At 43.7% G+C, this 15,725-nt stretch overlaps 2 protein-coding genes and 1 long non-coding RNA gene across 4 annotated transcripts in view; 1 reads left to right on the top strand and 2 right to left on the bottom strand.

Moving 5' to 3' along the window:
• Positions 1–264: 264 nt before the first annotated feature.
• necap1 (NECAP endocytosis associated 1) lies at positions 265–6,300 on the top strand. Of its 2 annotated transcripts, XM_034600980.1 has the most exons (10): positions 265–412; positions 1,732–1,832; positions 2,034–2,138; positions 2,227–2,308; positions 2,546–2,654; positions 3,276–3,423; positions 3,699–3,780; positions 4,001–4,165; positions 4,247–5,145; positions 5,448–6,300. In XM_034600980.1, exons 1-8 carry the CDS (start codon positions 279–281, stop codon positions 4,053–4,055), a joined length of 816 nt encoding a protein of 271 aa, XP_034456871.1. In that variant the 5' UTR covers positions 265–278; the 3' UTR covers positions 4,056–4,165; positions 4,247–5,145; positions 5,448–6,300. The 2 variants fall into 2 exon arrangements, with proteins under 2 accessions (XP_034456871.1, XP_034456870.1); XM_034600979.1 differs by having other exon boundaries at positions 4,001–5,145.
• A 4,839-nt stretch (positions 6,301–11,139) lies between these two features.
• LOC117771028 lies at positions 11,140–11,412 on the bottom strand. The gene is made up of 2 exons (XR_004615490.1): positions 11,363–11,412; positions 11,140–11,309 (listed from the first exon to the last, which is right to left on the bottom strand). It is a non-coding gene; the product is annotated as an uncharacterized LOC117771028 (long non-coding RNA).
• Positions 11,413–12,061: 649 nt separating this feature from the next.
• Positions 12,062–15,725, bottom strand: part of si:ch211-171h4.3 (serine/threonine-protein kinase SBK1) — a 5,107-nt gene continuing 1,443 nt past the window's right edge. The window contains exons 2-5 of the mRNA XM_034600955.1: positions 13,971–14,115; positions 13,695–13,897; positions 13,328–13,489; positions 12,062–12,981 (exon numbers count right to left, since the gene is read on the bottom strand). Of these exons, the coding sequence (XP_034456846.1) occupies positions 12,415–12,981; positions 13,328–13,489; positions 13,695–13,897; positions 13,971–14,115 (1,077 nt within the window). The 3' untranslated portion in view covers positions 12,062–12,414. The remainder of the gene's footprint in view (positions 12,982–13,327; positions 13,490–13,694; positions 13,898–13,970; positions 14,116–15,725) is intronic.

Below are 15,725 nucleotides of genomic sequence, written 5' to 3' on the forward strand. Positions count from 1 at the left end.
TTTTCTTTTTAACTAAAACCCATTTATTCCAACCATTCCTACATGTTTTATTCTGACACTGAATAATAAAAACTCTGGCAGCCCTGACTCCCTCAAAACATACTTGATTTTATTCTTCTTGCAAAATGTATATATTCAAACCAACTTGCATATTATCTTCTTCCATTAGAAAACCAAGGAACTTTATTCTGTAATATAAAATCTGGCAAATATCTGCAAATGTACACACACACGTACACACACTCACACACACACACACACACACACACGCTGAATAAATGAGTCACAACTCCCACATCAATAACAGTGGAGCCAAGATGGCGGCGGAGGGAGAGTACGAGTCCATCCTGTGCGTTAAACCCGATGTGCACGTTTACCGGATCCCGCCGCGGGCTTCAAACCGCGCCTACAGGTGAGACACGCGAATAACCGGGAGTCGCTAACGGCGCCTCTCACGTGGCGTGACGGTGTTCGATGTCCTCGGTGCGGGTGTGTCACTTTCACCGGTTTGTACCAACACGTTTTCCCAGTACGAGGATCGAACACCGGCCTCATGTCGTGAGATGAAACTACACGTGTGTGTGTGTGTGTGTGTGTGTGTGGAGACACGGTTTAACGGTTCGGTGTTTCAGATGTTCAGACCGCGATACTTCTTCATCGTACCGGGGCGGTGAGCCAGGACTGCACCACAGTGTCTCAGCCAGGATCTAACCTGAGCACACACGTTCGAGTCCAGAAATCTTTTCAAAAGAAACTTGCACTGTGTGCATGAAGAGAATCTGTTTATTATTAGATTTCTAGGATTATGAAATGTAAACTAAATTAGAAAAGATTTTGTGTCCCAATGTTAATAACACAATGTAAATCAGAATCAGGTTCCCCCCCCCAGCAGGTTTACACATACAAGGAATTTGCGGTGGTGTATTTGTGCAAGTATAAATATAAAAATAGGAAACAAATGAAATATGAAAAATACTATAAGCACCAGGGACTGTGCACTACGTTGTAAGTAAACACTAGAAACTGGACCATGCAAAGTACAGTTAGTCCGTTGTTTGCCACAGGAAGTTAAAGCGTCCCAGTCCCAGGCAGTAATGAAGTAATATGAAATGTAATCTACCTGTCTGCCTCTATGTGGAACGCATATCCTGCTCGTCTAGTCGGCTACACACTTAGCATGTGTGTTGTAAAGTGCAGTGCAGAATGTGGTGGGATTCGGACGCGCGGTGCGATCAATATTTATATAAACTGAATAAACAGTCGACCAGTGCTCTGAAACCATCAGGGGGGGGGGGGGGGGGGCAGTGGGCCTTCGGGGGGTCCAAATCGCTGCCAGGTCATTTTGATCATTTTGATCATTTTGATTTCACCTCATCAGTCTGACCTGTGACGGGTCCTGATCTCCGTCATGGCAACAACATTCACAGAATCACTTCCTGTTTGGCAGCATGTCAGTATATAGTAGAACTGAGAATTAGACACTGTTGATGCATAAATTAACATATTCCCTCCTCTCTGTTATTAAGTGTATTTTTCTCATTTAATATTTGTCGCAGCTCAACTTGTGAAACACAGTTGACGGCAGGGTTTTGTTATTCATCTCTTCCCTGACAGAATAAATAGAGATCGCCTCCACAGATATAACACCAAGCGATCAATAGGGAAAACAATCAGCACATGAATCGATAATGACTCTAACCCTGATATGTTGGCATCAACCCATCTCTGCAGGGCTGCTGACTGGAAGCTTGATTCTCCGGACTGGTCCGGTCGAATGAGGATCACAGCCAAGGGCAAAGTGGCTTACATCAAACTGGAGGACAAAATGTCAGGTACCACTTTATCGTTCTGAAACTTAAACCTGCATTAAGTGACATTTTGCCTCCCTGCTGACGTTTCCAGCTTCGCTGCTCATCTTTTGGTGAATCCTGAATAAACTCTTGGCCCCTCAACTCTAACCTGGATAAGATAAAACAGGACGGATGAAAAGACGTCATGTTTTGTTCACTGTTTGTTTTTTCTGTTTGCTGCAGGTGAGCTGTTTGCTCAGGCACCAGTTCAGGAGTATCCCGGCGTCACAGTGGAAACAGTCAGCGACTCCAGCAGATACTTTGTTCTGCGGATACAGGACGACAACGGTGAGGATGACAAAAGATTTACGAATGATGCCTAAATCCCAACGTTGTTAAACACGGGGGGTGTTTCGTGTTCCTGCCTTGTCCTCAGGTCGCAGCGCTTTCATCGGAGTCGGCTTCGGGGACCGAGGAGACGCCTTTGACTTTAACGTGTCTTTGCAGGATCATTTCAAGTAAGACGTGTTCTGACTCTTGTACTTGGTTTTAAAGTACTGAGCTGTGGTATTTCCTGCAGAGATACATTTGCTCATCAAAAGCCAGTTTGAGGAAAGTTTTTCTTTACTGTGATATCTGCAGCGTGAGCAGCTTAAAGGCCACATGCTGTAGTTGTACTAAAAACGGCTGAGATGCATTATTTATTTGTGTGTGTGTGTGTGTGTGTGTGTGTGTGTGTGCCCCACTCCCTGCAGATGGGTCAAACAGGAGATTGAACTCCGTAAGAGTTCCCAGCTCGGGGATTCAGGCCCTAAACTGGACTTGGGCTTTAAGGAGGGACAGACCATCACACTCAACATAGGGGTGAGAGACAAACGACGTCCAAACATCAAGCTTTTCCTTATTTCTCAAAATGTATTCAGAACCAGCAGAAGACTGTAGAAAATAATAGTATTTTATTTAGCAGTTTTACAGTTGTAACAAATCATAAATTATGCATGACTTTCGTCTGCTTTTTAAAAATATCTTTATGCCTTTAAAACCTTAGATGAAGCTCAAGGGATTTTTAAAGTAAATCGGTCCATTTGTAGTGTACAAATCAGAAATGCAATTTTTATATCTGTAGCTAATTTTCTGTTCTGTATCATCACATGATGCAAGTATGAATCTAAAAAGACTATTTACCATATACATACAACACATATACAAGTTAAAAACATATGTTTCCATCTATCTGTAACTTTTCCAGCTTGTTTTAAATCTTAAATGTTCCATATAATTGGCCCCTAAATCTGCATTTCAACCCAAAGTATCTGGAAGCTTAAGTCCCACGAACTATTCAAAGGTTCCAGCAGCGTGTCATTCGTCCGGGGGGGGGGGGGGGGGGGGTTAAAAAACGGTCCCAGTTTCCTGCTTTGCAAAAGTAGCTTTTAAAACACGATGAAAATCTGAGATAATCAATTTCTTTCTTTTCTCCATCACCAGCAAGGTAAAAAACGGGATAAACCCCGCCCACCTAGCTCAGGTGGGTTTGGACTCCTCCCACCACCACCTGGAGGCAAGATAGCCCCTCCTCCTTCGTCAGGCTCATCCAATCACAACATCGTCCCTCAGACAGGAGACACAGCAACAGGTAATCGGCAACTACTGTACGTTCAAGCTTCATAACAGTGATCAGAGCCAACGTGAGAATTTCATGTGGACAAATCGAGAATATGAAATTTCAATTTGAAAGGTTTCCGACTCGAAACACGACTGTTACTCAAGGATGTCACAGCTTTAACCTGCAGGAGTGGCCTGTTCTCTGAGGCTCGTGTGTCTTTGAGCTTCAGGCTGCATGAAGTGAGCAGAATGTGTGTCGGTGTGTGATCTGCTTGTAAGAAGCTCTGATCTCCTCCTCTCGGTCAGGCTGCCTGCTGGAGCTGGACAGCAGCAACTCCAACACAGTGGTTCAGTCAGATGTGTGGGGAGACTTTTCTGCTCCTGCAAGGTACACAACTCGTGCACTTTCTGGCCAGAAGTATGTGGACACGTACATATTGTAGTTTACATTGCTGTCAATCATTCTCACGTTAAACTGTGTCTTGAATCCTCGATAACTGCCTGAGGAAGAGGAAGTACTTGCACCGTAGTTTGTTGTAGGAAAAGTCAACGTGAAAAATTTGAATACGTAGAGAAAAAACCACTAACATCAGGACTTTGTGTTTCAGCTCCGTTCCAACTCCATCTCAACCACAGAACTCCCCAAACTGGATGCAGTTCTGAGCCCTCTGCGGTGTCGTCGCTTGTGATTTCCATCCCACCTGCATCTGTGTCTGTAGCTTCTCGTGCATCACACCGAGTGTAACTCCCACACCCCCGATCCGGCAGAGGCAGTAAAACACATCTCAGATCTGTCAAAGAAAAACGATTCATGACATCATTTCACTCGGATAGAGTCGTGGTTCTTTCAGAAGGGAAAGTTAAACATCACTGTGTCAAAGCCATTACATGATATGAGCCATTTCCAACAATATTCAAGGGCTACGTGTGACGTCCCGAGCAGCAGGTGTTCCTCTGCTGTGTAGGCATCTCCTCGCCAGTAGATGGCGCTCTGAGCAGCGCTTAAGCTTTGATCTGGAATGTTTTTGTCACAGCAGCAGCAGCTCCCCCTGCAGGCCATGCAGAGTACTATCTCAAGACTTGACCTGCGTTCTGTGACCTATGAATAAGTGCAAACATTCAAAGTGGGCCGAGTTCTTTAATGTTCAAGCATTTGCACTTTGTACAATCATGTAGAAATTTATATCCGCCTTCTATTTTCTACTGAAGTCGAGGTTTTGCTGATTTAATGACTCGTTTCAGTAAAATCCTCAAAATCAGAGACGCTTTGCAAGTTTTTCCACAAAGAAAATTTCCAGACTCGTTCCCTCGTTCCCAACCTCTCACTGTGAACTCGAGTCGTTCAGCCTCAGACTGGAGGAATCTTGTCTGCACTTAAAATGGCTGCTGTTGGTTGAAAGTGTTATTTGATTACATTATGATAGTGTAATTTAATTTAAACATGTAAACATGATTTTCTTTATTGGCTATAAAAATTAACCTACACGTTTATCAGAATCAGGAATTATCAGTCGTGCAGTATCGTGATGAGTAGACAGAATGTTGTTTTCAGAAATGCACAGGGAACATTCCTCCCTGTCATATTACATCTATTCATGGCTGTTTACAGTGTAAAATCATATTTGTGCTTATTATCAGCAAGATTACTGAGCTCGTTAAGGGCAAACTTTGTTGCAACACTGAAATTTGCCAAATACAACAACGTTCTTTCTTTCTGCAGAAATGAATACATGAGCTGAATCAGAGCAGGAATGTAGGACTCATAGTGAAAACCAGTTCCATTCCCTCAAGCTCATTTTGAGCTCACCAGAGGGGAGCTGTAGTGTGGGGGTGCTCGTTAGTTAAAACTTAGCTTCACTTTCTGCATTGAATATTAATATCACCCAGATTTAATGCTGTTGCTGCACCCCCCAAACATTCCTCCACACACAACCAGTTTTATGTTGGAGGAGAAAATGAGGAGACTCACCATCTTGTTCCAATGTGACGGTCACGACACCGAAGTCAGTATATTGACAGATTGAGCAGTGGGAGGAGTGTGATCACTACAGGAAGTGCACGTGCATTCAATTTACCTGCTTTTTCATGTTTGTGAGGCGGCCATGAGGTAAAAATGTTTAGTGAAAGCAAAGGCAGCTCTGTGGAGGAGTCAGAAATAAGAATAAATCTTTATGGACAATGCAGGAATTCTCGACGTTTACAGTTTCAGATGTAGAAGTTCTCAACATGAGTCTAATGACAGAGGATCAGGACACGCTGAGGAAAATATTTAGCACTTAAAGGAGTTTTGGGAAATATATTAAAACGCTTTCTAGCTGAGAGTTAGATGAGAGGATCGGTGTCACTCATGTCTGAGCATCTAATATAAAGCTGGAGCCAGCCGGTGGTTAGCGTAGCTTAGCATTAAGCCTCTAACTGGGCAAACAATTAGCCTGGCTCTGTCTAAAATTATAAAACCCACCTACTGGCTCCTCTGAAGCTCTAAATGCTCCATTATTTTATTTACATTTCCCTAAAAGTCTCAGGACTGAAGGCGGAAGAAGGAAACGTGATGATTGTTACCTGAGGAATGTCTTAACGGCAGCGGACGATATGTTAACGTGAGGTTTTAGCTGATTGTGTTTACAGAACTTTGCATGTGAAGTGTCAAACATTTCTTGACTGTGAATTCATATTGTTTGCATAGATTTTTATGGTTTGTGATCAAATCACAAGACGTGTATTAAATTGGCAGAACGATTTAGGGCTGATGTGTGTGTTGTGTTTACATTTCTCATATTGGGCAAAATATAAAAAAGCGTTGTCTCCCATTTCTCACTCATTCCACTCTGGCTGTAAAATCACTGGACTAACACTTTTGATTTATGACTAATTTAATGAGAAAGAGGCAATAAAACCTTTCAAAGGACGTGTGATGACTTTTTTTGTTTTACACACTTACACAACAACAAATACACAAAGTTAAATGAGTGATAAATTCTATTTCTTTCAGGTATAATCTTAATTATTTCTCTTCTGCTACACTTGAATGAACATGAATGAACAATCGTGAGGACCAAGTCAAAACTATGCTGCAAAGCTCGTCTGTGTCCTGACCCCAAAACCAGTTCCATTACTGACACGTGTGGGACAATGTGTTGAACTCACGAGTGTGATGTAACTGGATCATTGGGAGGCACTGACCACCAGGGAAGTGTCAGGCGGGGGGAGGGGGATAAACTGGCCTTCGACACAGAGACGTCAGTGGAGAAGAAACGCAGTCCTATTTACATCCCTGCCCATCAGAGCTGTGTCGCTTTGTAAACAGCTTCACAGGGAATAACTTCATTCTCCACTCAGGACTACATCTTAACACAGGAAAGAGTTTGTGGTTGGTGTATAAATGTTTAAAATCTCACATTAAGTCAAATCTCGACTGCACGACCAGGATTTCTTTTAAACTTCCTCGGCCGTCGTCTCGAGGTATTTGCGAGGCCCAGAGATCCGACCGCCACGCGCTGCATGAAGCTGCTTAGAGAAGGCGTCGCAGTGGAAGTGAGAGATATTCACGAGGTCAGGACATGACCACAGAGAGAGAGCGGTAGCTTTTAGCTCTGCTGACAGTCAGAAAGAGAGAGCGGCCGACAGCTGGACGGACAGACCGCTGGCCACCTCCGAGCTGCATCAGGAACATGATTCATCTTCCTCTGGTTTTCTTGTCACCTCTTCTTACCTCTTGAGGCCATTTTATCCTCCTGGTATTTGTCTTAGGCTCCTCGTTAATTCGCTGCTGCAGGTCGTCGCAGCACTGAACATGTCTGATGGTCCCAGGTCTGGATGAACCAATGAGTGTGGATGAGTGTGACTCCCACACCAAGCAGCACATTTCTCCAGAACATCACACGTATCGCTATGATGGAGCGGTTTGGATCTGTGCCGATGCCAAATATAAACACAGAGAAACTCAGACTTAATACACCTGATATCCCGGCGTGCTCGCTCAAGATTTAGTTTCCTTTTCCAGGGAACTTTCCTCATCTATCATCAGTGATCAGGAGTTTAATGATAAACACGTAACTCATGCATTTTCTTTTAAAATGCACATTAAAGATTTTCATCCTGACACTTTAAAACCAGATATGATTCTGTACATCTGGACTAAATGCTATTTCCAGCTAACATGGGTTAAACCCTCAGGCCAAACACAAAGACGGCTGGTGGGGGTGCAGAAGTCATTAAGTCAGAAGTCACATCAATTCCATCACAGCGGCAAAATTACAGATTGTGGTCACATCCCAGAGTCAGTCTGTCTGGACTAGTTGGCCAACGCACCCCCGGAGGACTTGTAGGTCACGATGTATAATCTTAGCTAGTCGTCTAATCTTAGCCTCGCACATCAGCACTTCATAAACTAAACAGACAAGTACATTTATTAATTTGGCCCCTAAGACGGGAGCATCGGTGATAAAGAATTCTACGTCAGTGCCAGAGACGGTGTCGCAGTCAGAAAACAACGTGTCCCCGGTACAGGACATCTGCTGCCTGCTTCAGATCCAAATAAGGTATCAAGAAGAAGAACTCATTAATTAAAGTTCCTTTCAAGGTCAGGTAAACCGTATTGATGAGTTTTTAGTGACAGTGGTAGAAAGGCTCTTTATGAAGTGGTTTTAATCAGAAAACACCGGAGTCAGTGAACCCCTGATATTAATGAGATTGGTGTTTAATGACAAATGCAACAGAGCACTCACATGTATGAGGCGCAGTCACTGGGACTCTGGTTCCATTGCTTTGCAGCAGAAGTTGAGAGAAGCTCCACTTTTCAATCGGCTGCACCGGCACCGGCCAATCAAATCCGGTTTCAACCAGTACAGGTGTTAGCCAATCACGTTAATGCAAATACAGGCCCTGCTTGAAATCAAGTTGAGCCACTGTGGGTGAAAAGGTCCTGGAGGACTCACCTTTAATTCACTGTCCTGCAGCGTAAACAGGAAAAACACAACGGCACTGTAAAACCCTTCCACTGTGACCTGGATGTGAATGTTGTGTTGTCGGGTTCAGACGTTAAACACTGGAACGTCTCCGTTCTGCTGCTGGAAAGGATGTTCGGGAGATTTCTGTTGGAAATGGACAAAGACCCTGAATATTTTGTTCATGTAGACCCAGTGATTGAGTTCATCGAACACTCGTACGGATCAATATTGTGCCAAATATATAACTGAATATGAAACTTTGAGGCGTTTTTCACCCAAACATTGTCTCTGAACTTTTTATGACTGTTAAATTCAATGGTATATTTATGACGTGTCCTCTTGTCAACAACTGTCCTTCTCTTTTCTCACTTTCCTGCACATAGTTAGACTAGACAAATATACACACACTCAGAGACACTGTTACACATACTTCAGACGTAGCGTTAATGCAACAGATCAGGTGAAATGTCAGGAGAGGAGTTTGGATGGGACCGGTCAGTGTCCCCCCCCCCCCCCCCCCTCCCGCCCCCTCGTCCCCTTGGAATGAAACTGTCTCCCTTTAACAAGCTTGCTAATTCATGGGTTTTGGCTCCGGCTGGTTAGAGAGAGAACTTGGGTCGCTCCCCCTCACGGCTGATCTCTTTATTCGAACTTTGCTGAAACCAGGGGCTGATGTTTAACGTGACGATTTGGTGTGAGGATGATTTAGGTGCTGTTGGGATAAGGGGGGGGGACGAAGGGGTCAAAGGTGAAAGGTTAGAGTCACTCATGGCCACTTTCTGGTTTAAAGTGTTCAGTGAAACCTGAAACGACGCCTGTGCAGGATGATGTATGTCAGCAGTGCTCATGGAAAGTGGATGTGTGTGAGGTTTCTTACTAGGCTCGTGTACGTGTGAGTACACACATCCTGCATTAGCATCCTGTCACACACTCATCTGATCCATTTAAACCAGAGCTAAAAACATTTGAATATAGATTTGATTTAAACCCAGATTTGGTTTTACATGTGTTGAACGTCAGTATTGTTGAAGCTAAAGCCTTGTTTTCAGCTGTATGATCATGTAGGTTTTCAGTTAGGCCACAGTTTTTGAATTCTGTCAATATATTGTCGCACATTGCACAGATTGAGCAAATTCAGCTGAAATCATGACGTCCAAATATCTGACACTACTCTCAGTTAGAATCTAATCAGTCAGCGTGATGATTAATCTTAATAAATACATTCTGAATGTGAATATGCAAGAAATCCCTCTGGTTTAGTTTTTCTCGTCTGGCCAATCGCATGTGAGCAGCTTTGGTTTCCTGCAGGCAAACACACCATGTGGAGAACAAAGATGAATTCATCAGCTATCGGCTTTTACTTGTGTTTCCATGTGCAGATAGATGTTGATGTCTGGACCTAAAACAACGAGGGGAAGTATCAACGGAAGACGACTCAGATATCTGCTCTTTACAAGACACAAAGTATTGGCTGTTGCCCCCAGAGGCGAATTCACCATTAGACGACAGCTCCAAGATTGTGTAATGATTCATTGTAGAAGTCTCACATCAGCCTTGAGTCAGGAACACGTCTCATTGTCTGTGATTGTCACAGACAAACATCTTTTTGGAAGAAGATGCACCGGCACCTTTTGGATATATACACCCCCCCCCCCACTTCCGATAAAGAGCTGCCTCGTCCCTGAGCTTTCATTTGGAACGGAGCCAGTTCTTACAGGTCCAACACAACATGCTGTTGTTAGTTTCTACAAATGTCAGTGGGGTTTTGATTTAAGGTTTTCTTGTTCCAACAGTTCTGAGAAAAAGTTAACAGCAAATAAAAACCCAGTGGGTTAGTTTCAGTTGAATGATTGTGTCATGTCTCTATTTTTAAGTTGATCTGTGGGTAAGATTAGAATTGACATCCTTAGATAGGCCGATGGATTCATCCTGCAGCAGCTCCTTTGTGTTTGTTTTCACCTTGGTTTGTTATTTACGCCTTCTCTGGTTTTTATTAGACTGGGCAGACGCTCAACACTCGTGGGCCAGCGTGTCCCGGCTCTTCCTCTGACCTCCTCTCACCCTGTAAACCGCTGCTGACTTTCCCTTTTCCATACAAGTGACAAAGATCAAATGTTTTCTGGCAGATAAATCACACAGTAGTACTGACACCTTCCCAGGCTTGAGAAAACAGAGACATTTATTAGTGTCTGGCTGGAGCCAACTGGAAACTGTGAAATAGCTTTATATTTATCCTCATCTGCTTATTTGCAAATCTTCTCTTGTAGCTGGAGCAGTGATCTCACGATGCACATCACATGCAACTGCATTCAAGTCCAGTGTTGCTGCAGCTGTGAGTGTGTTCTTATGTGATCGGAGATGTGTGTAGATCGGTGGTGTCAGTTAATTATCCCTGTTCGTGTCAGTGTGTCTAATCCGCCTCTGTTGATTGTATTTGCATCACGGAATGTGTTCAGGATGTAACTTGGAAGGACTGCAAGGTCCAGGGTCCAGAGCCAGGGACCAGAGCCAGGGTCCAGAGCCAGGGTCCAGAGCCAGGGGGCCAGAGCCGGGGGGCCAGAGCCCACAGCCGGGGGTGGGGGGCCCAGGCTCCACACACACTGCTGAAAGGTTATCGTGTCAAATTTAAGACCCTGGATCTATTTTTGCAAACATCTGGGGAAGCCGTCCAGATGGCCGGCACTGTGTGTGAGTGTCATCAGTTAGTGTGATGTATTGCATTAGAATATCATTTTACAAGGAGACCAGCCATAGCTTTTTAAGGTCAGCATATTTTCAGACTAACACTTGCAGATGTGAGTCTTTGTGATGTGACAGTTTATTGTACAAACAAATATATTCAAGAAGAGTCGTTTACAAAAACAGCAGTTTTACTGCCTGCATTATAGGTACAGTTACACAGAAAGTATTTTACCTTGTACACTTTATACATAACTCATGAAAAGGTTCAAACACCAAAACACTAAATCTCGTTAGCTAAAAGCTGCTGGCTGCTAATTACTCTGACAGTGAAACGTGGACATCTCTTATGTCTACATTATATTATATAAAGAGTATGTATCTGTATTTTAGGAAAATTTACATAAACAAACAAGTATTTTACAAGTACACGCATAGTTTCAAAAACTAGTATTACTGTTATGTATTATTATATTTAACTAACTGAATCATTTCTGTAATTAATGTGAGAAATCATAAACAAAAAAAGTGCAAGAAAGCCACGAACAGCTTAGACATAAAATCTGTTCTGCAGAACAAGTGCTACTAAAATATTAACTTTTTTACTTGTTTAACTCTTGAGCCCTTTTTCATCCCGTGAACCAGAGTCCGAGAACCAACGTGCTCGTATTATAACTGGTCATGTTTACGGCTCCAGTCTATAAACAGTTCACGGCCTACTATGACATACGAGACTTTGAGTAGCGTAGACCTACAAATAGAAGCAGTGCGCTAAGGAGGGAATATTTTCCAAGGACATGGAGGCACTACACTACTACTGAGCACCAGTCATCTCCAGAAGTGCAGCTGTCGCACTATTAGTTTTCATGCGATATATCTATCTATATATCTATATATATAAGATACTGTTATTGCTATAATAAATAGTTTGGATCAATACAAAAATTGCTAAATTAATCAGCTGCCAAAAAGGAATCAGATCTTGACAGCAGCAGCAGTTTGTCTCCCACAGTTTTGGACATTTGAAACCTTAATGTTTTGCATTTGTTAATCATATTTAAACAAGTTGATAATTTATTGACGCTAAAGCAGGACGGACTAAAACATACATTTAAAAAAAATTACATGATCATTTTTGACTAATGTTGAAAAATGGTGAAAAGTGCTTGAGTTTTCAAATTTCCGGTTTTGTCTCATCAACAACTTTTAACCAGAAGTCATTGATAAAAGTTTATGATTATTTACACACAGAAAAGCAGAGAATGCTCAACTTTTACACATTTGAGCAGCAGATTGTTGAGCTTGATTAGAATTATTTTAAATTCTATTCTATAACTGTGTTCCTATAACTGTAATAGGTTTTTGAAAATAAAAACATGAACCTAACTGTTTCTTCATCGCTCCCCTCTGCCCTCCATCTCTTTCATGCTTCTGAAGTCTGCCTTCCCTCTGCTCTTCTTCCTCTCCTCCTCCAGCCTCTCCCTCTCCTGCTCCATCATCCAGTCTCCTCCGAGGTAACTCAACGCATCCTCAGGTTGTCCGCGGAGCTCGGCTCGCGGGTGGAGGAGCGACAGGAAGAGGGAACGGGCCAGCGGGGTGAAGCATGCGAACTGGGGTGCAACAGGAAGGCTGTCTTTCTTTCCTTCTTCAGGCCGATCCAGCTCATCTTCAGGACCTTTCACTCTGTCAAACCACTCCTGATATTTCAGGTATGAGCGGCAGTCGCTGGCTGTTTCCGCCCAGGGGTGACTGCCAGTGAGCATGGCGTAGGTCAGGACTCCCAGGGCCCAGCTGTCGGTGCTGGGCTCCACAGAAACCCAAACCCTCGTCTTCTTCTTCTCCTCTTCACCGTCATTCATGCTACTCCAGCTGTCCTCATTTCCACGAGCCGTCTCGGCCTCGGGGGTGCAGTATGGGGAGCTGTACCACACCTCCGGGACCCTGGTGCCTCTGGCCTTCACCTGTGGTAAAAGATTCAAGGAGGATAGGTTTTTGTCTGATACTTAGCAGGATTACGCAAAAACTACTCAGACGATTTCCATAAAACTTTGTGGAGGGGAGAGACATGACCCAAAGAAGAACCCATAACATTCTGGAGAGGATCAGAGGGACTAGGTGGCCAATAGATCTCTTATGTTATTATGTGTAAACCATGTTTTGGTTCATAATGATATGAATAGTGTGTCTGGATAGTAAACTGCTTTGACATTAGCCTTGGTGGAAGTACGGGCCCCTCAAGTTATATCTAAACTACACATGGCTAATAGTGTCAGGTGACACAGTAAATAAACATGCTTTTATAATGACCATGCCGAAGTCTCCCAGTTTGACCCAGCGGCAGGCGGAGTCACACAGGAAGACGTTCTCTGGTTTGAGGTCCCTGTGGACGAAACCAAGGGAGTGCAGATGGGACAGAGCGCCACACAGCTGGGACACCACACGCTGACAACTGTCCTCCTCCATACCCACCTGGAGAGGAAGTGGAGAGACGGACAACGGAAGAAGGGTGTGAGTTTTATCAGAAAAGCTCTGTTTGAAAAAGACAGAATCCGTCCTGGTTCTTTGTCAATAACAACAATCCTCCAGGGGCAGAAACCTCAGAGCTGAGAAATCTAATCGTCATTCCCCATGATGAAGATTATCATTCCACTAAATGGCTGAAACAAGTGTGTACCTCAGGCAAGATGATGTCATAGAGGTCGCCAAAGAGGCTCGCCTGCTGAGCGAAGACGTAGTGCGAAGGCGTGGAGTAGGCGATTCCCAGAGCTCTGGTGAGGGAGGGGTGGCTACAGAAGGACAGAGAGAGGTTATACTCCCTCAGGAAAGAGAACAGAGAGGTGGACTCCCGAGGGAAGAACTTCAGAGCCATCGGCGTACCTGGAGGACACAGGGACATTAAGTCTCATCTTTATTCTCTGAGGCTTTAGTGATTCAGGGTTAGTTCCCTCACCTCTGTTCCTGTGCACAGCCAGCATGACCTTTCCATACGAGCCCTCACCGAGCAGCTTCAGGACCTGGAAGTGCTCTGATGTGTCCATTGGTGTCAGAGACTGAGCCGTCAGGTGGCACATCTCGTCCAGAAGCTTTGCGGCGGCCTGGACACAAAGACAGAAGATAAAGGGGACGTTATATAACCACAGTGTCACTTCTTATTCATACTGGTCCTATTTCAAACTGCACTGACAAACATTCAGTTAGTTTGATTCAGGCCAAAGCAGACGACACAGTTTGTGGAGAACAAATTCTAATCTGAGAAGAAACCTCTGAGAACTCGAGCGGTTTTCAGGCAGCTCCATCGTAGTCAGTCCCTTTTCAAACATGACTGATTTACTTGTTGCCTTAAAGATGTTCAGAGATCATATGACAGCTTCATGTTACTGAAAGGTCTTTTGTTTAAAGGTGAATAAACACAATACGTCTGAAGTCACTGTGAACTTTTCTGTATTAGACCAAACGACATTATTTCTCATTTAACTAAATGCTGTGAGTAAACATGGACATGATGAAATCGTTTTTACTCGATAAGGATTAATAGTGCTCATTGAAAAACAAAATATGAGCCAGAGTTTGCTGTACAGGCAAAATAGATAGATCATATGTTGTTCCTTGAAAGTTCTTAAAAGGTAAAGGACATCATATATATATATGAAAAGGAATCTCATTCAGCTCTTTGCTATGCAACATAACCGTTGCCATGATGATCGTCGTCATGGGGATGCTGGCAACAGCGATCAACGGGTATTATAGATATGTCTGTTAATAGCCTCATGAAATCCTCACACACACACACACACACACACACACACACACACACACACACACACACACACACACACACACACACACCTTTGTTTTCTCTAGTGGAACATTGCTGTTTCCACCACAGCTGGCCCCCTGGGGCCCGGGCTGGGATTTGGTGTCTATACACAGGCCGGCTCATTACAGGTCATTAGAGAACCACTTGGAGCCGTGAATGTGCTGGACGCTGATACTCTGAATCCCCCCCGAGGTGTTTGTTCACACCTACACTCAGACAAACAGAGACAGAGTTTTGGACTCATTTTACGTTCGGCCGGGGGGGGGGGGGGGGGGGGGAGGGGTTTTTATCAACTGACAGTTCAGCGTGTGGAGCTGTGTTACCCCATATTCTCAAAGTCTAATCCCTGTGTGTGTGTGTGTGTGTGTGTGTGTGCGTGCATATATTTTTAGTGTGGGTGGTCTGAGTGGAAACTGAACTCTGGGCCTCACTGTGTTTGTGTCGTGCTCTAATTACTGAGCTATTTGGGTCTGAGACAAATGTTTCAACACCAGAGGACAACAATTTCAAATCAGGGAGAGAAGTTCAATCGGATCCATATCAGCTGAAGTTCTTTTTATTAAAAGTCTTTGTCTGCATCGTCGTATTTGGTTGCTATGAATAAAACAATGAGATTAAAGAACACAGTAACAGTAGTATTTCTTTTTTTGAAATGTTTTTATTTCGCTTCTAAACCGATAAATCAACACTTACCTTTCAACTGAATTAAAGAAACAGCCAATGGTTTAATTACGAGGGAATTAAAGTTTCCTCATGAGGTGAGTGAAACAGACGAGGATCAGGAGGATGTTCACTGAGAGATGACGACGCCCAACGCCAAGTTACATAAGAGTGTGTGTGTGTCTGTGTGTGTGTGTGTGTGTGTGTGTGTGTGTGTGTGTGTGTTAG

The sequence above is a fragment of the Hippoglossus hippoglossus genome, chromosome 11, assembly GCF_009819705.1.
Source record: "Hippoglossus hippoglossus isolate fHipHip1 chromosome 11, fHipHip1.pri, whole genome shotgun sequence".
Taxonomy (NCBI): Eukaryota; Metazoa; Chordata; class Actinopteri; order Pleuronectiformes; family Pleuronectidae; genus Hippoglossus; species Hippoglossus hippoglossus.

Coding starts and splice junctions, on each gene's coding strand:
- necap1 (XM_034600979.1), top strand. CDS start 279: ATGAGTCACAACTCCCACATCAATAACAGTGGAGCCAAGATGGCGGCG. Junction 2,139..2,226: donor GCGGATACAGGACGACAACG/GTGAGGATGACA, acceptor CCTTGTCCTCAG/GTCGCAGCGCTTTCATCGGA. Junction 3,781..4,000: donor GACTTTTCTGCTCCTGCAAG/GTACACAACTCG, acceptor TTTGTGTTTCAG/CTCCGTTCCAACTCCATCTC.